Source organism: Papio anubis, chromosome 1 (genome assembly GCF_008728515.1).
Source record: "Papio anubis isolate 15944 chromosome 1, Panubis1.0, whole genome shotgun sequence".
Lineage (NCBI taxonomy): Eukaryota > Metazoa > Chordata > Mammalia > Primates > Cercopithecidae > Papio > Papio anubis.
Window position 1 is genome coordinate 141,727,147 of NC_044976.1, and position 16,175 is coordinate 141,743,321.

The 16,175-nt window shown below is 39.8% G+C and overlaps 1 protein-coding gene across 6 annotated transcripts in view; it reads left to right on the forward strand.

Moving 5' to 3' along the window:
* The window catches only part of BPNT1 (3'(2'), 5'-bisphosphate nucleotidase 1), a 30,148-nt gene extending 16,207 nt beyond the window's left edge, over positions 1 to 13,941 (forward strand). For all 6 annotated transcript variants that reach the window (XM_031655608.1, XM_031655616.1, XM_031655611.1 and 3 more), the window contains 5 exons: positions 2,491 to 2,539; positions 4,523 to 4,614; positions 8,662 to 8,859; positions 11,843 to 11,948; positions 12,645 to 13,941. In XM_031655608.1, coding sequence (XP_031511468.1) covers positions 2,491 to 2,539; positions 4,523 to 4,614; positions 8,662 to 8,859; positions 11,843 to 11,948; positions 12,645 to 12,793 — 594 coding nt within the window. In that variant the 3' untranslated portion in view covers positions 12,794 to 13,941. The remainder of the gene's footprint in view (positions 1 to 2,490; positions 2,540 to 4,522; positions 4,615 to 8,661; positions 8,860 to 11,842; positions 11,949 to 12,644) is intronic.
* Positions 13,942 to 16,175: the final 2,234 nt, after the last annotated feature.

Genomic DNA, 16,175 nt, shown 5'->3' on the forward strand with positions numbered 1-16,175 from the left:
CTGTAAGATGAAAAATTGGTAGTTATAAAATAGGGGCAACCAGAAATTTGATATATTTCAGAGCCAACATGGAAGTATCAGGCAACCATATGGATTTAGAGTTCAGTTTCTCATCCTATGGGTTTCCTTTCCACTCTAAAACCGTTATTTAAAATACTTTTAGGGCCAGGCATGGTGGTTCACACCTGTAATCCCAGCACTTTGGGAGGCCGAGGTGGTTGGATTGCTTGAGTCTAGGAGTTCGAGACCAGACTGGGCAACATAGTGAAACTCTGTCTCTACAAAAAATACAAAAATTAGCTAGGTATGGTGCCACACACTTGTAGTCTCAGCTATTTGGGAGGTTGAGGTGGGAGGATCACCTGAGCCCATGGAGGTTAAGGCTACAACCAGCACCATCTCTTTTTTTTTTTTTTTTTTTGAAATGATGTCTCTCTCTGTTGCCAGGCTGGAGTGCAGGGCTGCAATCTTGGCTCACTGCAACCTCCACCTCCTGGGTTCAAGCGATTCTCCTGCCTCAGCCTCCCAAGTAGCCGGGACTACAGGCTCACACTACCACACCCAGCTAATTGTTTTTGTATTTTTAGTAGAGATGAGGTTTCACCATGTTGGCCAGGATAGTCTCTATCTCTTGACCTCGTGATCCACCCACCTTGGCCTCCCAAAGTGCTAGGATTACAGGCTTGAGCCACCTCGCCTGGCCCCAGCACCATCTCTTAAAGAGATGATTTTTTTCCCAGTTGAATGGCCTTGGCACACTTGTGAAAAATCAGCAGGCCATAGATGTATGGGTTTCATGCCAGTTGCGGTGGCTCACGTCTGTAATCCCAACGCTTTGGGAGGCTGAGGCAGGTGGATTACCTGAGGTCGAGAGTTTGAGACCAGCCTGACCAACATGGAGAAACTCTGTCTCTACTAAAAATACAAAATTAGCTGGGCGCGGTGGCGCACGCCTATAATCCCAGTTACTCAGGAGGCTGAGGCAGGAGAATCGCTTGAACCTGGGAGGCGGAGGTTGCAGTGAGCCGAGATTGTGCCATTGCACTCCAACCTGGGCGACAAGAGCAAAACTTTGTCTCAAAAAAAAAAAAGAAAAAAGAAAAGAAATAGATGTATGGGTTTCATTCTGGACTCTCAGTTATATTCCATTGGTCTATATGTCTATCCTTATGCCAGTAGCACACTTTCTTGCTTTGTATTAAGTTTTGCAATTGGGAAGTGTGAGTTGTCCTACTTTGTTCCTACCTTGCACAGTTTTACACATACCCTCAGCCTGGACAGCAGAGTGAGATCCTGTCTCATTAAAAAATAATAATACTTTTAGGAAGAAAATCTAATTTGTATTTAGTAGATTTGATAGTAAAACATTCATTGGTAACTGGGGACAGAAGGCTATGAAACAGATTACTACCTTTTATTTTTAAAAGACCATAAATATCATCCTGCTTGCTTTTCATAGTTGTTTCAGTTAAATCTGTGACTTCAGATACCCACCATAACGTCTTTAGTTTTCCAATTTTTAATTATTTAATGCATATTCGTTGGAGACTTACTATGAGTAAGACACTTTGCTCTGTGGTATGGAGGAAACAAAGAAAATGAGACATGGTGTCCTCCATCAGAAACATGCCCTCACTCAGAAATTCACATAATATTATCATTGTAGTGGTTAAAGGCAGCATATCCTGAATCATATTAAATGTCCTAAACAGAAGGAATTTTCCTTTTAAATCTGCTGCCAGTTTTATTATTCATTTTTCTTTGGATTGTGTGGACTGTGTCCTTGAGATAATCAGACTGTTGTTTTTTTTTTAAATCAGCACTTACATATAAAAATGAGTAGCAACTATGCATGTTCAAAACATTTTTTATGCCACTTTACAAGTTTTCTCTGTACCATGATCTAGAGAGTGTGCTTAGTGTCCAAATGAAACAAACTTTTATCAGTTAAGCATTTCATGTTGAAAGTCCTTTTTTTTTTTTTTTTGAAACAGAGTTTTGCTCTTGTTGCCCAGGCTGGAGTGTAATGGCACGATGTCGGCTCACTGCAACCTCCACCTCCTGAGTTCAAGTGATTCTCCTGCCTCAGCCTACTGAGTAGCTGGGATTACAGCCCCCCACCACCACGCCCAGCTAATTTTGTATTTTTAGTAGAGGTGGGGTTTCACCACTTTGGCCAGGCTGGTCTCGAACTCCTGACCTCAGGTGGTCCACCCGCCTCGGCCTCCCAAAATACTGGGATTACAGGTGTGAGCCACCGTGCCTGGCCTGAAAATTCTTAAATCAGACTTTTCTCTTATTCAAATGAACTTTTTCCATGATTACAAAAGAATAAGGTTTTTGTACTATCTCAAAACAGATGACATTAACTCAGGCCATCCATAATATAATTTCAAACAGGGAAAAAAGATAGTTTTAATCTATTTAAATCTATTTTTAGAATTTTGTATGCTTGATTTAGCTATTTTCCTTCTCTCTTTTTAATTTTAGCTCGTGGTCTGGGTGGATCCTCTGGATGGAACCAAGGAATATACTGAAGGTTGATATCTCTTTTGTATTCATATTTGACAGCAGTGGGACAAGGATATGATGTTAGTTGTAAATATTTGATATTTTGTATGTTGTATGGAAAGCTAGTATCATGTGTTACGTTTTCCCCTAAAGCTGTATTTGTGCTCATGGTTCTTATACATCATTGATTGTCAAGACAGGAGAATAAAATTCATCTCCTTCAAATACCACCCCCCACATACTCTACCAGCCCCACACTTCTAATGTCTCCCAGATGAGAATAACTAACATATTAAACCAGTGTTACCAAAATGACTATGCTGAACCCCCAGTTATTGGGGTAGAAAAACGATAATGAGTACAACTATGTAGCTCTTGCTCTGCCAGCACCACCATCCCATGCCCTCCCCATTCACTCTCCCCTAATCTGTGAACTGCTTTCACATTTCACGGCCTCACCTTCTAAAGGTGGGTTTTGAAACACAGTACAATATTTCTCCTTATCTAAGATGAGAACAATTAGCAACAAATTAAAATAAAATTGGCCATATAAATGTAGGAATGAACAGGCTCAGAGCCAGAGTTTTAGTTTTAGGTTTTTTTTTTTTTTAGACAGTCTTGCTCGTTGCCTGGGCTAGAGTGCAGTGGCACGATCTCAGCTCACTGCAACCTCTGCCTCTCAGGTTCAAGCTATTCTCCTGCCCCACCTCCCAAGTAGCTGTGATTACAGGCACCCACCACCATGCCCAGCTAATTTTTGTATTTTTAGGAGAAATGGGGTTTCACCATATTGGTCAGGTTGGTCTTGAACTCCCGACCTCAGGTGATCTGCTTGCCTGGGCCTCCCAAAGTGCTGGGATTACAGGTGTGAGCCACCGCGCCTGGCAAGTTTTGGGTTTTAAGCTTAGAGTTTTATTTTTAAAATTAAGATCTAGGCCAGGCGCGGTGGCTCATGCCTGTAATCCCAGCACTTTGGGAGGCCAAGGTGGGCAGATAATTAGGTCAGAAGTTTGAGACTAGCCTGGCCAACATGGTGAAACCCCTTCTCTCCTAAAAATAGAAAAATTAGCTGGGCCTGGTGGCACACGTCTGTAATCCCAGCTACTTGTGGGGCGGAGGCAGGAGAATTGCTTGAACTCGGAAGACAGAGATTGCAGTGAGCTGAGATCTCGCCACTGCACTCCAGCCTGGGTGACAGAGAAGGACACCGTTTCAAAAAAAGAAAATAATAATGATGATGATGATAAAATTAAGATCTACATAAGTTTTCTTGTATTGGCTCTCAGGACATGGCTTTAAAAATTTATCATAATTACTAGAAAAAAACTATTTTATTGTTCTTGAATGAGACATCTCTATAATGAGTGAATCACAGTGTGTGTGTACATGTGTATGTCTGTATGTGTGCTGAAAACATCTGTAGAACCCATTGTGAAATAAGGAAGCTCTAGACTACTTTAATGTGTATAAAAGCACCTAGAAAGCTTATTTCGGTCTTGTTCCCCACTCCCAGATTTTGATTCACTAGTTCTGGGAAGGAGCCTGAGAAGATCTGTGTTATAAAAAGTATGCCAGTTAATTCTAATGCTGCTTGATAGTCCTTGGGCCTCCCTTTGAGAAACTCTGCTTTAAAGGCTTGAAATACAAGTCTAGATGTAATCCAGGAATATAAAGTGATTCAGCAGGTAAGGATGAGTTGAATGATGGTGGAAGAGGCATAGAGTAATCTGATGATGATAGCTGCAGAGTTATGGCTGCTTTATTTAGTTGGTTTACACACTGTACTAATGAGACCATGATTACCAATTCAATTAAGTGGCCATAGATCCTATTGCTGTTTCTAGCCAGCTCGCTTATCATTTATGCGTTTTGCTGTAAATAGGATTGATCATGGATGAATCATTGCAAATTCCATACCTTAACTGCAAAACTAACTTGGAGCAATTGATGCAGTAATGATGAGTCATAACATGAGCAAGTTATATAACTGATATTTATTTCTTCTTTGCAGGTCTTCTTGACAATGTAACAGTTCTTATTGGAATTGCTTATGAAGGAAAAGCCATAGCAGGAGTTATTAACCAGCCATATTACAACTATGAGGTATTACTATAAGTGATACAAAGTAATTTCGTTAGATAAATAATGGTAGTGTTATATGATTCTTTGTGTTATCTAAGTGAGAGGTTTTTAGCTTGGTTGCACATGCAACCATCTGGAGAACTTTTCATTTTTAAAATTGTATTTATTTATTTAACTTTTTTTTTTAGCTGTGCTATTAACTGATGAGGAACTTTTAAGAATATGGATTCCCAGCCCGTACCCCAGACCTATTGAATCAAAATCGCTGGGGGCATTGGTATTGGGTGTGTATATATATGTATGTGTATGTACACAGACACACTGTATTTATTATATATTTTTAAATTTATGCCTTATGATTCAAATATAAATGTCAGAGAATTACTGATAGGGTTCTTGATTACCTTGGGCATCAAGACACCTGATTTACGATTGGTTCCTGAAGCATATTCAAGAAATGAACCATTTCAATCAAGAAAAGATGCTAGGCATGTTGTTTTCCAGGGAACGCTGTGTAATGCCTAAATTGCAGTCAGTGTTGGTAACAGAACTTATTATGCTCTTGCACTCTTTTTTCTTGTCTCTTCTAATCTGCTTTGATTTTCTGTTATACATCAGAGAAATTGTCTTCTATAGAAATAAGAGACCAGTGTAATTTCAAAGCAAGAATGTCCATTAAATTGCATTAAATTTTATAGGAAATCGTGGAGATAAAGTAGTTAAAGTATTTATATTAATGTGACCTTGATAGAACTTTAGAGAAACAAAGTAATCACAGTGGGCAATATTACTTCTGAATTTCCACTCTGCGTTAAAAGCAAGGTTAATCTTTATTTCTAATATAAATTCATTTTTTCCTGCTGTTTGTATGATTATAAATTTTATTAAGAATCATGTGTTTCTTAAGATTTACCAAAATAGTGATATGTTATGGAGAAAGTTTCTCGGGTTAAATCGCCTATGTCTATTAATTCTTTAAATATGATTTTAATGTTCACACTGTTATATGCAGACACAAGTTTGTGGTTTTGTATGTAAACTTTGAGTTAATACTATTACTTTCAAAAGGGGCATTTAATTCATATAAAGCATTGTAATACATGGTACCTTTCATCAGGAAAAAATCTAAGTGCTTAGGATTTAACAATTTTCACCACTTCTTGCTGAGATTAGAAAAATCGTATCCATTTTCCACAGAACAACGAAAAGCAGCAGTTAAGGGAACACAGGAATGAAGCAAAGGTGAAAAAAATAGCTAGGCTTTTGGCTCCACTAGTACGTAGAAAAGAGGTAGGGAACTTGTGGTACCCCAGGTGGCCATTGTGCATCCCATGTACCAGTTCATTTTCTGCTGTTCTGCTTCTCTTCATTACCTCTCTCTGTACCACTTCCCCTCTGGACACTCTGTTTATCCTTTCTTTTGCTTCTCTTGCTTATGCCTTAAAATTCGTTACCACAAATGGAAGTAGAAAAGTTGCTCAGCTGTGTTGGTAGTATTCAGGCTAAAGATTCAATTTTAAATAATAATCCATCATCACCATAATAACTAAAATTAAGACTTTACTGTATGCTGCCAGGTTCGAGGGTTTCAAATATATCCTTTCATTGAATACTCACCACAGGCCTTTAAGGAAACTGTTATCTCCATTTTAAAGAGGAAACTGAGGCAATTAACTTTCCTGTGATCACCCAGTTGGTAAATGGCAGAATTGGGATTCAAACTCAAATCCAAACCTTGCTACTGTATTACTTTATATTGCCCTCCTGAGCCAGAGAAAAGACTTAGAAATTCAAACTTTATTATTGCTTCCAGCGTATACTGAAACTGGTAGACACTTAAAGGAAATAGCATGAAGAAACTCAGTCTATCTTTATACTAAAGCCAGTTTCTTCACCATTGAAGCTTAATTGTCAGAAAATTTTCGCCTTTATTACCCTCCCAAAATTGGTGTGGAGCCTTTGAAAGAGAAAGACAATGTGAGAGCCTGAGAGTGAGGAGCACAGAGGAAGGTAAGCTGGTTGCATCATGGGATTGCGTTGACCACATCAAAACACTAGAGTCCTTGATCCCATCCTTTTTGCCTAGATGTTCATTTACAGAAGGAATATGACCTTGTAGGACCCAAAATATTTGTGTCCACTGTTTTATTTCCTTTATTTTTTTTCCAGAATAACTGGAGAGCTGCATTAATAAATAGGTCTCTTGGCCAGGCATGGTGGCTCACGCCTGTAATCCCAGCACTTTGGGAGGCCAAGGCAGGTGGATCATGAGGTCAGAAGTTCGAGACCAGCCTGACCAATATGGTGAAACCCCGTCTCTACTAAAAAAATACAAAAATTAGCTGGACATGGTGGCACGCACCTGTAATCCCAGCTACTCAGGAGGCTGAGGCTAGAGAATTGCTTGAACCCAGGAGGCAGAGTTTGCAGTGAGCTGAGATCATGCCACTGAACTCCAGCCTGGGTGACACAGTGAGACTCTGTCTCAAAAAAATAAAAATAAAAATAAAGTAAATAGCTTCCTTAGACTCCAAACCTCTCCTGTAGTGCAAACTCAGATGGGAACAGAGGAAGCACATTAACATATACCGAGCACCCAGTGCTTGTTCTTTGGCTCCTTTGTTGCCCTATTTGCCATCAGACTCTTGTGGGATTGCCCTACCAATGGAGAGCTGTCTCACCCAGGACCACACCTCTTCCCAATGCAGTCCATTTCCAGTGACTGATTATTGTAGGAGTTTAAAAACCTGACATCTCATCCCAATTTGGGACTACTCTGAAACACTATTGTAGCTCCAGACTCCCTGCATAGGAACAGCTCCCCGTAGGGTCAGCTCTTGTTGTACCTGCATCACAGCTTATTTCATCCCTCTGCCCATGCCCTCCTCCTCCTTCCACAGGTGTTGATACCAAGCACACTTCCCAACAAACATACCACCTGCCTCAGAGTCTGCTTCCCAGGGAACCCAACCTGCAACCTAAGTATATTTCAGAATAACAACACCCAGGGTACTGCTCTAGGACAAATAAGATGATGTGTGTGAAAACATTTTGACAGGTAAACTTAGGCAGTCTAATTTAGTGTTTAAGAATATCATCTTTGAAGACAGATGAGCCAATCTTTGGTTATGAACTTCTTAGAGCCTCTAGTCAGGTTACTTAATGATTCCACATTTCATTTTTCTCATCTTTAAATTAAGGATGAGAATACCTACTTCATGGGGTTACTTTGAGGATTGAAAGAGAGATAATACATGTAAAGCACTTAGAATGGTGCCTGGTACATGTTTAGTGTTCAGTACAATATGTATATCTCTATAATATATGCCTACTATATTAATATAATTGTATTTTGATGACTTTGCATCAATCATTTTATGTATCAATTTTACTTTCCATGAAATACAGATTTTTTTCTATATCGAGTATATAGTTATAACAATGAGGTTGAAATTGAGTTCTGCAAAGGAAAATACAGATTCTAAGATTGCATTATCATTGTCATTTTGCTACTACAATTGTCAGCAAAATCTTAACTCTGATCCCATTATCCACAACTACTCTTCAATATTGTATTGGCCTATTCAGTTACCCTATCTCCATAGCAGCCAAATACATTGTCATAATTACCTATTCCTGTAGCAACATGATTTTTAATATTTCTTAGAAAATGAAAAGTAGTTATCAATACATGGTATTTCATTTCCTGGGGATCTTAGTACTTTATAAAAATGGTCATTTTCAGATACAACAAAGAGATCATTAGATAATTCAGAAAAACAGTAATCAGTTTATGATGTTTCAGTACATTATAAACAGAAATCAGTTTATAAAGATTCCAGGGAATAACCAAAAGTTCTTTGAAACTGTTAACCAGAAGAGTAATGATAATAATCAGCAGATTCTCTCAGGAAAAGTTCTTCGTCAGTGATACTGTTCTTGTGCTTTATAATATTATCATGTTTTTATTTTTTTAATCATGATGCTAATATAACTGAATATTCCATATATGGACTAACGTTCTTCTCCAAATAATCACAAGTCTTGCTGTTTCACTTGTTTACACAGGCAGGACCAGATGCTGTGTTGGGGAGGACAATCTGGGGAGTTTTAGGTTTAGGTGCCTTTGGGTTTCAGCTGAAAGAAGTCCCTGCTGGGAAACACATTATCACAACTACTCGATCCCATAGCAACAAGTTGGTTACTGACTGTGTTACTGCTATGAACCCCGATGCTGTGCTGCGAGTAGGCGGAGCAGGAAATAAGGTATGAAAAAGGTCTGTCATCTGCTCTGAAATGCAAGTGAATCATTGAAATACTCAACTTTTAAAAACACGAAATAAGAGTTTAAAGAGCTGGGAGTAAATAATATAATTTGTACATTTCAGCAGTATTTAAATTTTAAAAATAAATTTAAGAGTCAAGGTTTTTTGTTTGTTTGTTTTATTATCTGAGAGAATTCAATGTTGTTTTTTTTTGTTTTTTTTTTTGAGACGGAGTCTCGCTCTGTCGCCCAGGCTGGAGTGCAGTGGCCGGATCTCAGCTCACTGCAAGCTCCGCCTCCCTGGTTCACGCCATTCTCTTGCCTCAGCCTCCGGAGTAGCTGGGGCTACAGGCGCCCGCCACCTCGCCCGGCTAGTGTTTTTTTTGTATTTTTAATAGAGATGGGGTTTCACCGTGTTAGCCAGGATGGTCTCCATCTCCTGACCTCGTGATCCGCCCATCTCGGCCTCCCAAAGTGCTGGGATTACAGGCTTGAGCCACCGCGCCCGGCCGAGAATTCCATGTTCATGGAAGTCATCAGGGTAAGGCTCCATGCTTCTTGCCAAAGACCTTATTTTGCCAAGGACCCTCTTAGATTATCTCCTCTACCTTCTACAGACTCTAAGATCGGCCCGCCTGCCCGCTTCTTGTCTGTTTCCCCCATTCTTTCATCCAGGTTTCCAACCTGCTGAGAGAATTATGAAATGGGACACAAATTGATCTACATCCCTAGCCCTGATCTCTTGTCATCTGATTGTCCCCTAGATATCATTATGATGACATCCCTCAGGTATCTCAAATTCAGCGTGTCCAATTTGAGTTCATCCTCTTTCTACCCACCTCTGGATGTGTTTCTCTCCCTGTTTTACTATCCGGCTAATGGCACCACCATTTTTCTAACTGATCCAGCCAAACACCTGAAAGTCATCTTAGACTCCTTCCTGCCTCACATTGTATCAATCTGGTCCTACTTATATATCTTCTGAATAGTTTTTGTTTGTTTGTTTGTTTGTTTTTTTCGAGACTGAGTCTTGCTCTGTTGCCCAGGCTGGAGTACGATGGTGTGATTTCAGCTCACTGCAACCTCTGCCTCCCCGGGTTCAAGTGATTCTCCTGCCTCAGCTTCCTAAGTAGCTGGGATTACAGGCCACCATGCCTGGCTAATTTTTGTATTTTTAGTGGAGTCTGAGTTTTATAATAATAATTAATTTATACTATAACCAAAAAAAGTCAATTGACTAATGAAAGCTTGATAGCAAGTTACCATTTAGAGTCACACAAGTTCTAGCAGTGATCTCAGTTGTGTATCAGTATTAGAGGAATTGTTAGGATGACTCTATAAAACTTTGTATTTTGTGGCGCTGCAAAGCTGTTCTTTGTGGGGAAAAATCTGCATCTGTAAAGAATCTCTGTTAACATAGCTAACTCTTTTTCTTTCAGACCCTCCAAATCCTAAAGAGATTAACTAAAATCTGATTTTTTTTTTTTTTTTTTTGAGACAGAGTTTCACTCTTGTTGCCCAGGCTGGAGTGCAATGGCATGATCTCGGCTCACCACAGCCTCCGCCTCTCAGGCTCAAGTAATTCTCCCACCTCAGCCTCCCAAGTAACTGGGATTACAGAGGCCTGCCACCACACCTGGCTAATTTTGTATTTTTTTTAGTAGAGACGTGGTTTCTCTATGTTGGTCAGGCTGGTCTCTAACCCCCAACCTCAGGTGATCCGCCCACCTCGGCCTCCCAAAGTGCTAGGATTACAGGCGTGAGCCACTGCACCCGGCCTGAACATTCCCTTTCTATAGATCCTGGGTCTTTAAACAAACCCAACCAATTGTCAATCAGAAAATACTTAAATTCACCTATATCCTGGAAGCCTCCCTGCCCCCACTGCTTTGAGTTGTTCCACCTTTCTGGACCAAATGAATGTATTTTTTAAATGTATTTGATTGATGTCTCATGCCTCTCTAAAATGTATACAACCAAGGTGCTCCCAATTGCCTTGGGCATATGTTCTCAAGACTTCCTGAGGGCTGTGTCACGGGCGATGGTCACTCATATTTGGCTTAGAATAAATCTCCTCAAATATTTAAAAAAAAAAAAAAGTTTGTATTTTGGTAGTGAAATGGGAATACGTGTGATCCCAAGACTTACGAAAGTACTTGTTAGACTAGTCACATTGCACATCTGTTAGGATCTATTACAATTTATACATTATTGTACTGCTTGATACTTCTCTGTCCTTTATTTAATAATGATCAGGGGTTTTTGTTTTGTTTTTTTTTTTTTTGGTTGGGGGGCTGTTTGTTTGAGACAGAGTCTCACTCTGTCGTCCAGGCTGGAGTGAAGTGGTGCAGTCTTGGCTCACTACAACCTCCACCTCCCAGGTTCAAGCAATTCTCCTGCCTCAGCCTCCCAAGTAGCTAGGATTACAGGCATGCACCACCACACCCAGCTAATTTTTTGTATTTTTAGTAGAGATGGGTTTTGCTATGTTGGCCAGGCTGGTCTCAAACTCCTGGCTGCAAGTGATCCACCTGCTCGGCCTCCCGAAGTGCTGGGATTACAGGAGTGGGCCACCATGTGCAGCCCTCTAATAAATGGTCAGTTTTTTAGATGTTGAAAAAGACTTTAATTCTGCAGTAAATGTATATTGCTTTTACGCTAAAAAAGAAAAACAACGTCAATAAAAGAAACGTGTTACTTTATGTAACTTGGAATGTGGAGACAGTTCAGATATCCTCTTTGTAGCTTTTTTGACCATTATTTTTTCTTCATATCACTATATTATTATGCATTTATTCTATGTATTTCTTCATAATACTGGTATAATTTAAACCTGCTAAAAGTTTTAAGTTGAGTTTAACAGAGGAACTGATTAAATATCCTTGATAGAAATAAGCAGTTTTTCTTATCTGTACCTCAATCTTTTCATGACTTTCAATTATTCTTCCTATTATCAAAGGATAATTCTTGTTTTTACCCTTACAGATTATTCAGCTGATTGAAGGCAAAGCCTCTGCTTATGTATTTGCAAGTCCTGGTTGTAAGAAGTGGGATACTTGTGCTCCAGAAGTTATTTTACATGCTGTGGGAGGTTAGTCTGTTTTATTTTGGGAAATTCATAGTTTTTCTACAATTATATCATGCTATGACATAATATTTCAGTAATATTATTTTATTTAGACTGTTATGATATAAAAGGTAGAAGGAAGCTTAGAGATTATCCAGTCCAAACCCCTCATATGATCGATGGATAAAAGAGTAGATTTTCAGCAAGTTTTACTTTAGTTATAGTCTCCTTTTTTGAACTTTGATCTGCATACAGTTAATTTAATTTAGCCCTTATTTATAGCCTTTTTTTTTTTTTTTTGACACAAGGTCTCTGTTGTCCAGGCTGGAATTCAGTGGTGCAGTCGTGGCTCACTGCAGCCTTGAACTCCTGGGCTTGTAGTAAACCAAGGTTGTAGTAACTAAGATCACGCCACTGCATTCCAGCCTGGGCAAGACTCCATCTCAAAAAAAAAAAAAGACAAGAAAAGAAAATGCTAAATAAAATTAATTTTAATCAGAGAAAAAATAATTTTATATCCTTTAGTTAGTTAAAATTGTTCTGTAGTCTTAAATTTCAAGTGAATTAAAACAACCTTTATGGACACTCATTCTTTTATCCAGAATTTATTGGCTACTATTGGATAAGCAAGCAAAAGGTACTTAAAAATAACTAGAAAAACCACAATCCAATTAGCCACTAACTTGAGTGATTGATTAATTGATTGATGTTTTTCTATAGGCAAGTTAACTGATATCCATGGGAATGTTCTTCAATACCACAAGGATGTGAAGCATATGAACTCTGCAGGAGTCCTGGCCACACTGAGGAATTATGACTACTATGCAAGCCGAGTTCCAGAATCTATTAAAAATGCACTTGTTCCTTAAAGGAAAGTTTCATTTGGCTGGGCATGGTGGCTCACGCCTGTAATCCCAGCACTTTGGGAGGCCAAGGCAGGCGAATCACTTGAGCTCAGGAGTTTGACACCAGCCTGGCCAATATCGTGAGACCCCATCTCTACAGAAATACAAATTAACTGGGCATCCTGTCATGCGCCTATCATCCCAGCTACTTGAGAGGCTGAGGCAGGAGAATCTTTTGAGCCTGGGAGGCGGAGATTGCAGTGAGCTGAGATCATGGCCACTGCACTCCAGCCTGAGTGACAGGAGTTAAGGCCTGTCTCAGAAAAAACAAACAAACAAACAAACAAAAACACCCAAAAAGTACTGAAAGTTTCATTTACTTAGCTAGGAGAAAGACTTGGTTCTCAAAATAATACATTTTAAAACTAATTGGATAGAATTAGAGTTCCACCTTTATTCATTGTTGAGCAGTGATTTATATTTAGTTATTGTATTTAGGAATAGAAAATAGAATTAAATAATTTAACTTGATTAATCAACCAGACCAATTTTGACATCTGGAGAACTTACAAACTCAACACGTTATATTTGTTTTCCTGTATTTAGGTGGAGAAATGAGAAAAAGCTTTAGTTTCAATTGACAATTCAGGTCAGTGTTCAATCAACATGCCTATCTTTTAAACCAGATTTTTTTCTTTCTTTCTTTTGTTTTTCTTTCTTGAGACGAAGTCTCACTCTGTAGTCTAGGCTGGAATATAATGGCATCATGATCTCCGCTCACTGCAAGCTCCGCCTCCCGGGTTCATGCCATTCTCCTGCCTCAGCCTCCCAAGTAGCTGGGACTGCAGGCACCTGCCACCACGCCCGGCTAACTTTTTTGTATTTGTAGTAGAGATGGGGTTTCACCATGTTAGCCAGGATGGTCTCCATCTCTTGACCTCGTGATCCATCCGCCTCGGCCTCCCAAAGAGCTGTGATTATAGGCGTGAGCCACAGCGCCCGGCCTAAACCAGGTTTCTTTAGGGCACAATTGTTCCTGGAATCTCACTCTTGTTTTTCACAGTAATTTAAAAAATGTTTCTACTCCAATTAAGAATACATATGATATTATCATATATGCTGATGAAACAGATTTATGAGAAAAGTTTTTTTTAATAAATTATTTAATCCTAGCTCTTTGTTATTCACCAACTTTTTAAAAAAGTGTTTGAAAATGATAAATTCTTGACTTTGGGGATTAGTTTATTCTTATGGCATCATTATAAGGCTTAATTGTGGAAAGCTAAGTACTTGCTTCTGTTCCTTCCAATGAGAGATTATAACATAAACTATCAAAATTATTCTGCTAATATACCTAGATTTTTATTTTTAGGTCTCTATCCATTGCTTTTAATTAAATTTCTCTGTTTTCAAATCAAACAAGTGGTTTAAATTAACAGTTCCCAAACTCAACTGCATATCAGAATCACCTAGGAAGTTTTTTTTAAAATGCAGATTCACAGGCCAGGCACTGTGGCTCACGCCTGTAATCCCAGCACTTTGAGAAGCCGAGGTGGGTGGATCGCCTGAGGTTAGGAGTTCAAGACCAGCCTGGCCAACATGGCAAAACCCTGTCTCTACTAAAAATACAAAAATTAGTCAGGCATGGTGGTGCGTGCCTGTAATCCTAGCTACTAGGAGGGCTGAAGCAGGAGGATCACTTGAACCCAGGAGGCGGAGGTTGCACTGAGCTGAGATCGTGCCACTGCACTCCAGCCTGGGCAACAGAGCGAGACTCTGTCTCAAAAAATAAAAATAAAAATAAAATGCAGATTCACAGGGTTTATCCCAACAGTTTTGCTTCTCTGTGTGTGTGTGTGTGTGTGTGTGTGTGTTCATTTATTTATTTTGAGACAGAGTCTCTGTCACCCAGGCCAGAGTGCAGTGGTGCGATCTTGACTCACTGCCACCTCCACCTCCTGGGCTCAAACGATTCTCCTGCCTCAGCCTCCGGAGGAGCTGCGACTACAGGCACGTGCCACCACCCCTGGCTAATTTTTTGTATTTTTAGTACAGATGGGTTTTCGCTGTGTTAGCTAGGATGGTCTCGATCTCCTGACCTCGGCCTCCTCAAAGTCCTGGGATTACAGGCGTGAGCCACCACGCTCAGCTTGCTTCTGTATATTTTAAGAAATTCAGGGACTTTGATAATCATTTAACTCTAGGACTCACTAGATAAGGTAATATAGTATTATTTTACAGAAGCGTCATAATCTAGCAGGAAGAGGTCTCTGTGGCCTTGACACCTTTGAGCACTCCCTCTTATAACTCATTGTCCTGGCTTTCTTTTTTCACCAGCCACTCCTACTCAGTCTCCTTTATTGCTTTCTCTTTGTCTTCCTTCCCTTAAATGTCACTGTTTACCAAGATTCTGTTGTAGTCTCTCTCTCCTTTTCTTTTTTTCCTTTTTTTTTTTTTTTTTTTTTTTGGTAGAGATGGGTCTTGCTATACAGCCCAGGCTGGTCTTGAACTCCTAGCCTCAAGCAATTCTCCCGCCTCTGTCTCCCAGAGTGCTGGGATTATAGGTGTGAGCCACTGCACCTGGCCTATGCTTTAACCTCCTTTCTCACCAGATGATCTAATCCACCTGTGTGGCTTTTGTGATGCTTTTGATCATTAATCCAAAATCTTTATCTTAGAACTCTCAAACTCTAGATCTATATACCCCAAAACCTACCTAGATGCCTTACAGAGTTGTCTGAATGATTATGTCTAAACAGTTCTTCACTCTTGCCCTGACCCCTCCTGAAATTATTTTACAAACCCACGAGGTGATCTTGATAATTGGCCAAGTTAGAAAATCATCACCTCGAATCCATCTACTTTCCTCTATGAATGGAGTTCTCTATCTGTAAATAGTGGACTAAACCTAATTTTTAAAAAATCTAAGTGTAACAAGAGAATAACTTTATTTTTATTTATGTATACATTTTTTGAGACGGAGTCTCGCGCTCACTCTGTCGCCAGGCTGGAGTGCAGTGGCGCAATCTCGACTCACTGCAAACTCCACCTCCTGGGTTCAAGCGATTCTCCTGCCTCAGCCTCCTGAATAGCTGGGATTACAGGCATGTGCCACCACGCCCTGCTAATTTTTGTAATTTTAATAGAGATGGGGTTTCACCATGTTAGCCAGGCTGGTCTCGAACTCCTGATCTCAGGTGATCCGCCTGCGGCCTCCAAAAGTATTGGGATTACAGGCTTGAGCCACTGCGCCCAGCCCTAAGAGAATAACTTTTTTTTTTTTTTTTTTTTTGAGATGGAGTCTCACCCTGTCACCCAGGCTGGAGTGCGATGGCGCAATCTCGGCTCACTGCAACCTCCACCTCCCAGGAGAAGTGATTCTCCTGCCTCAGACTCCCAAGTAGCT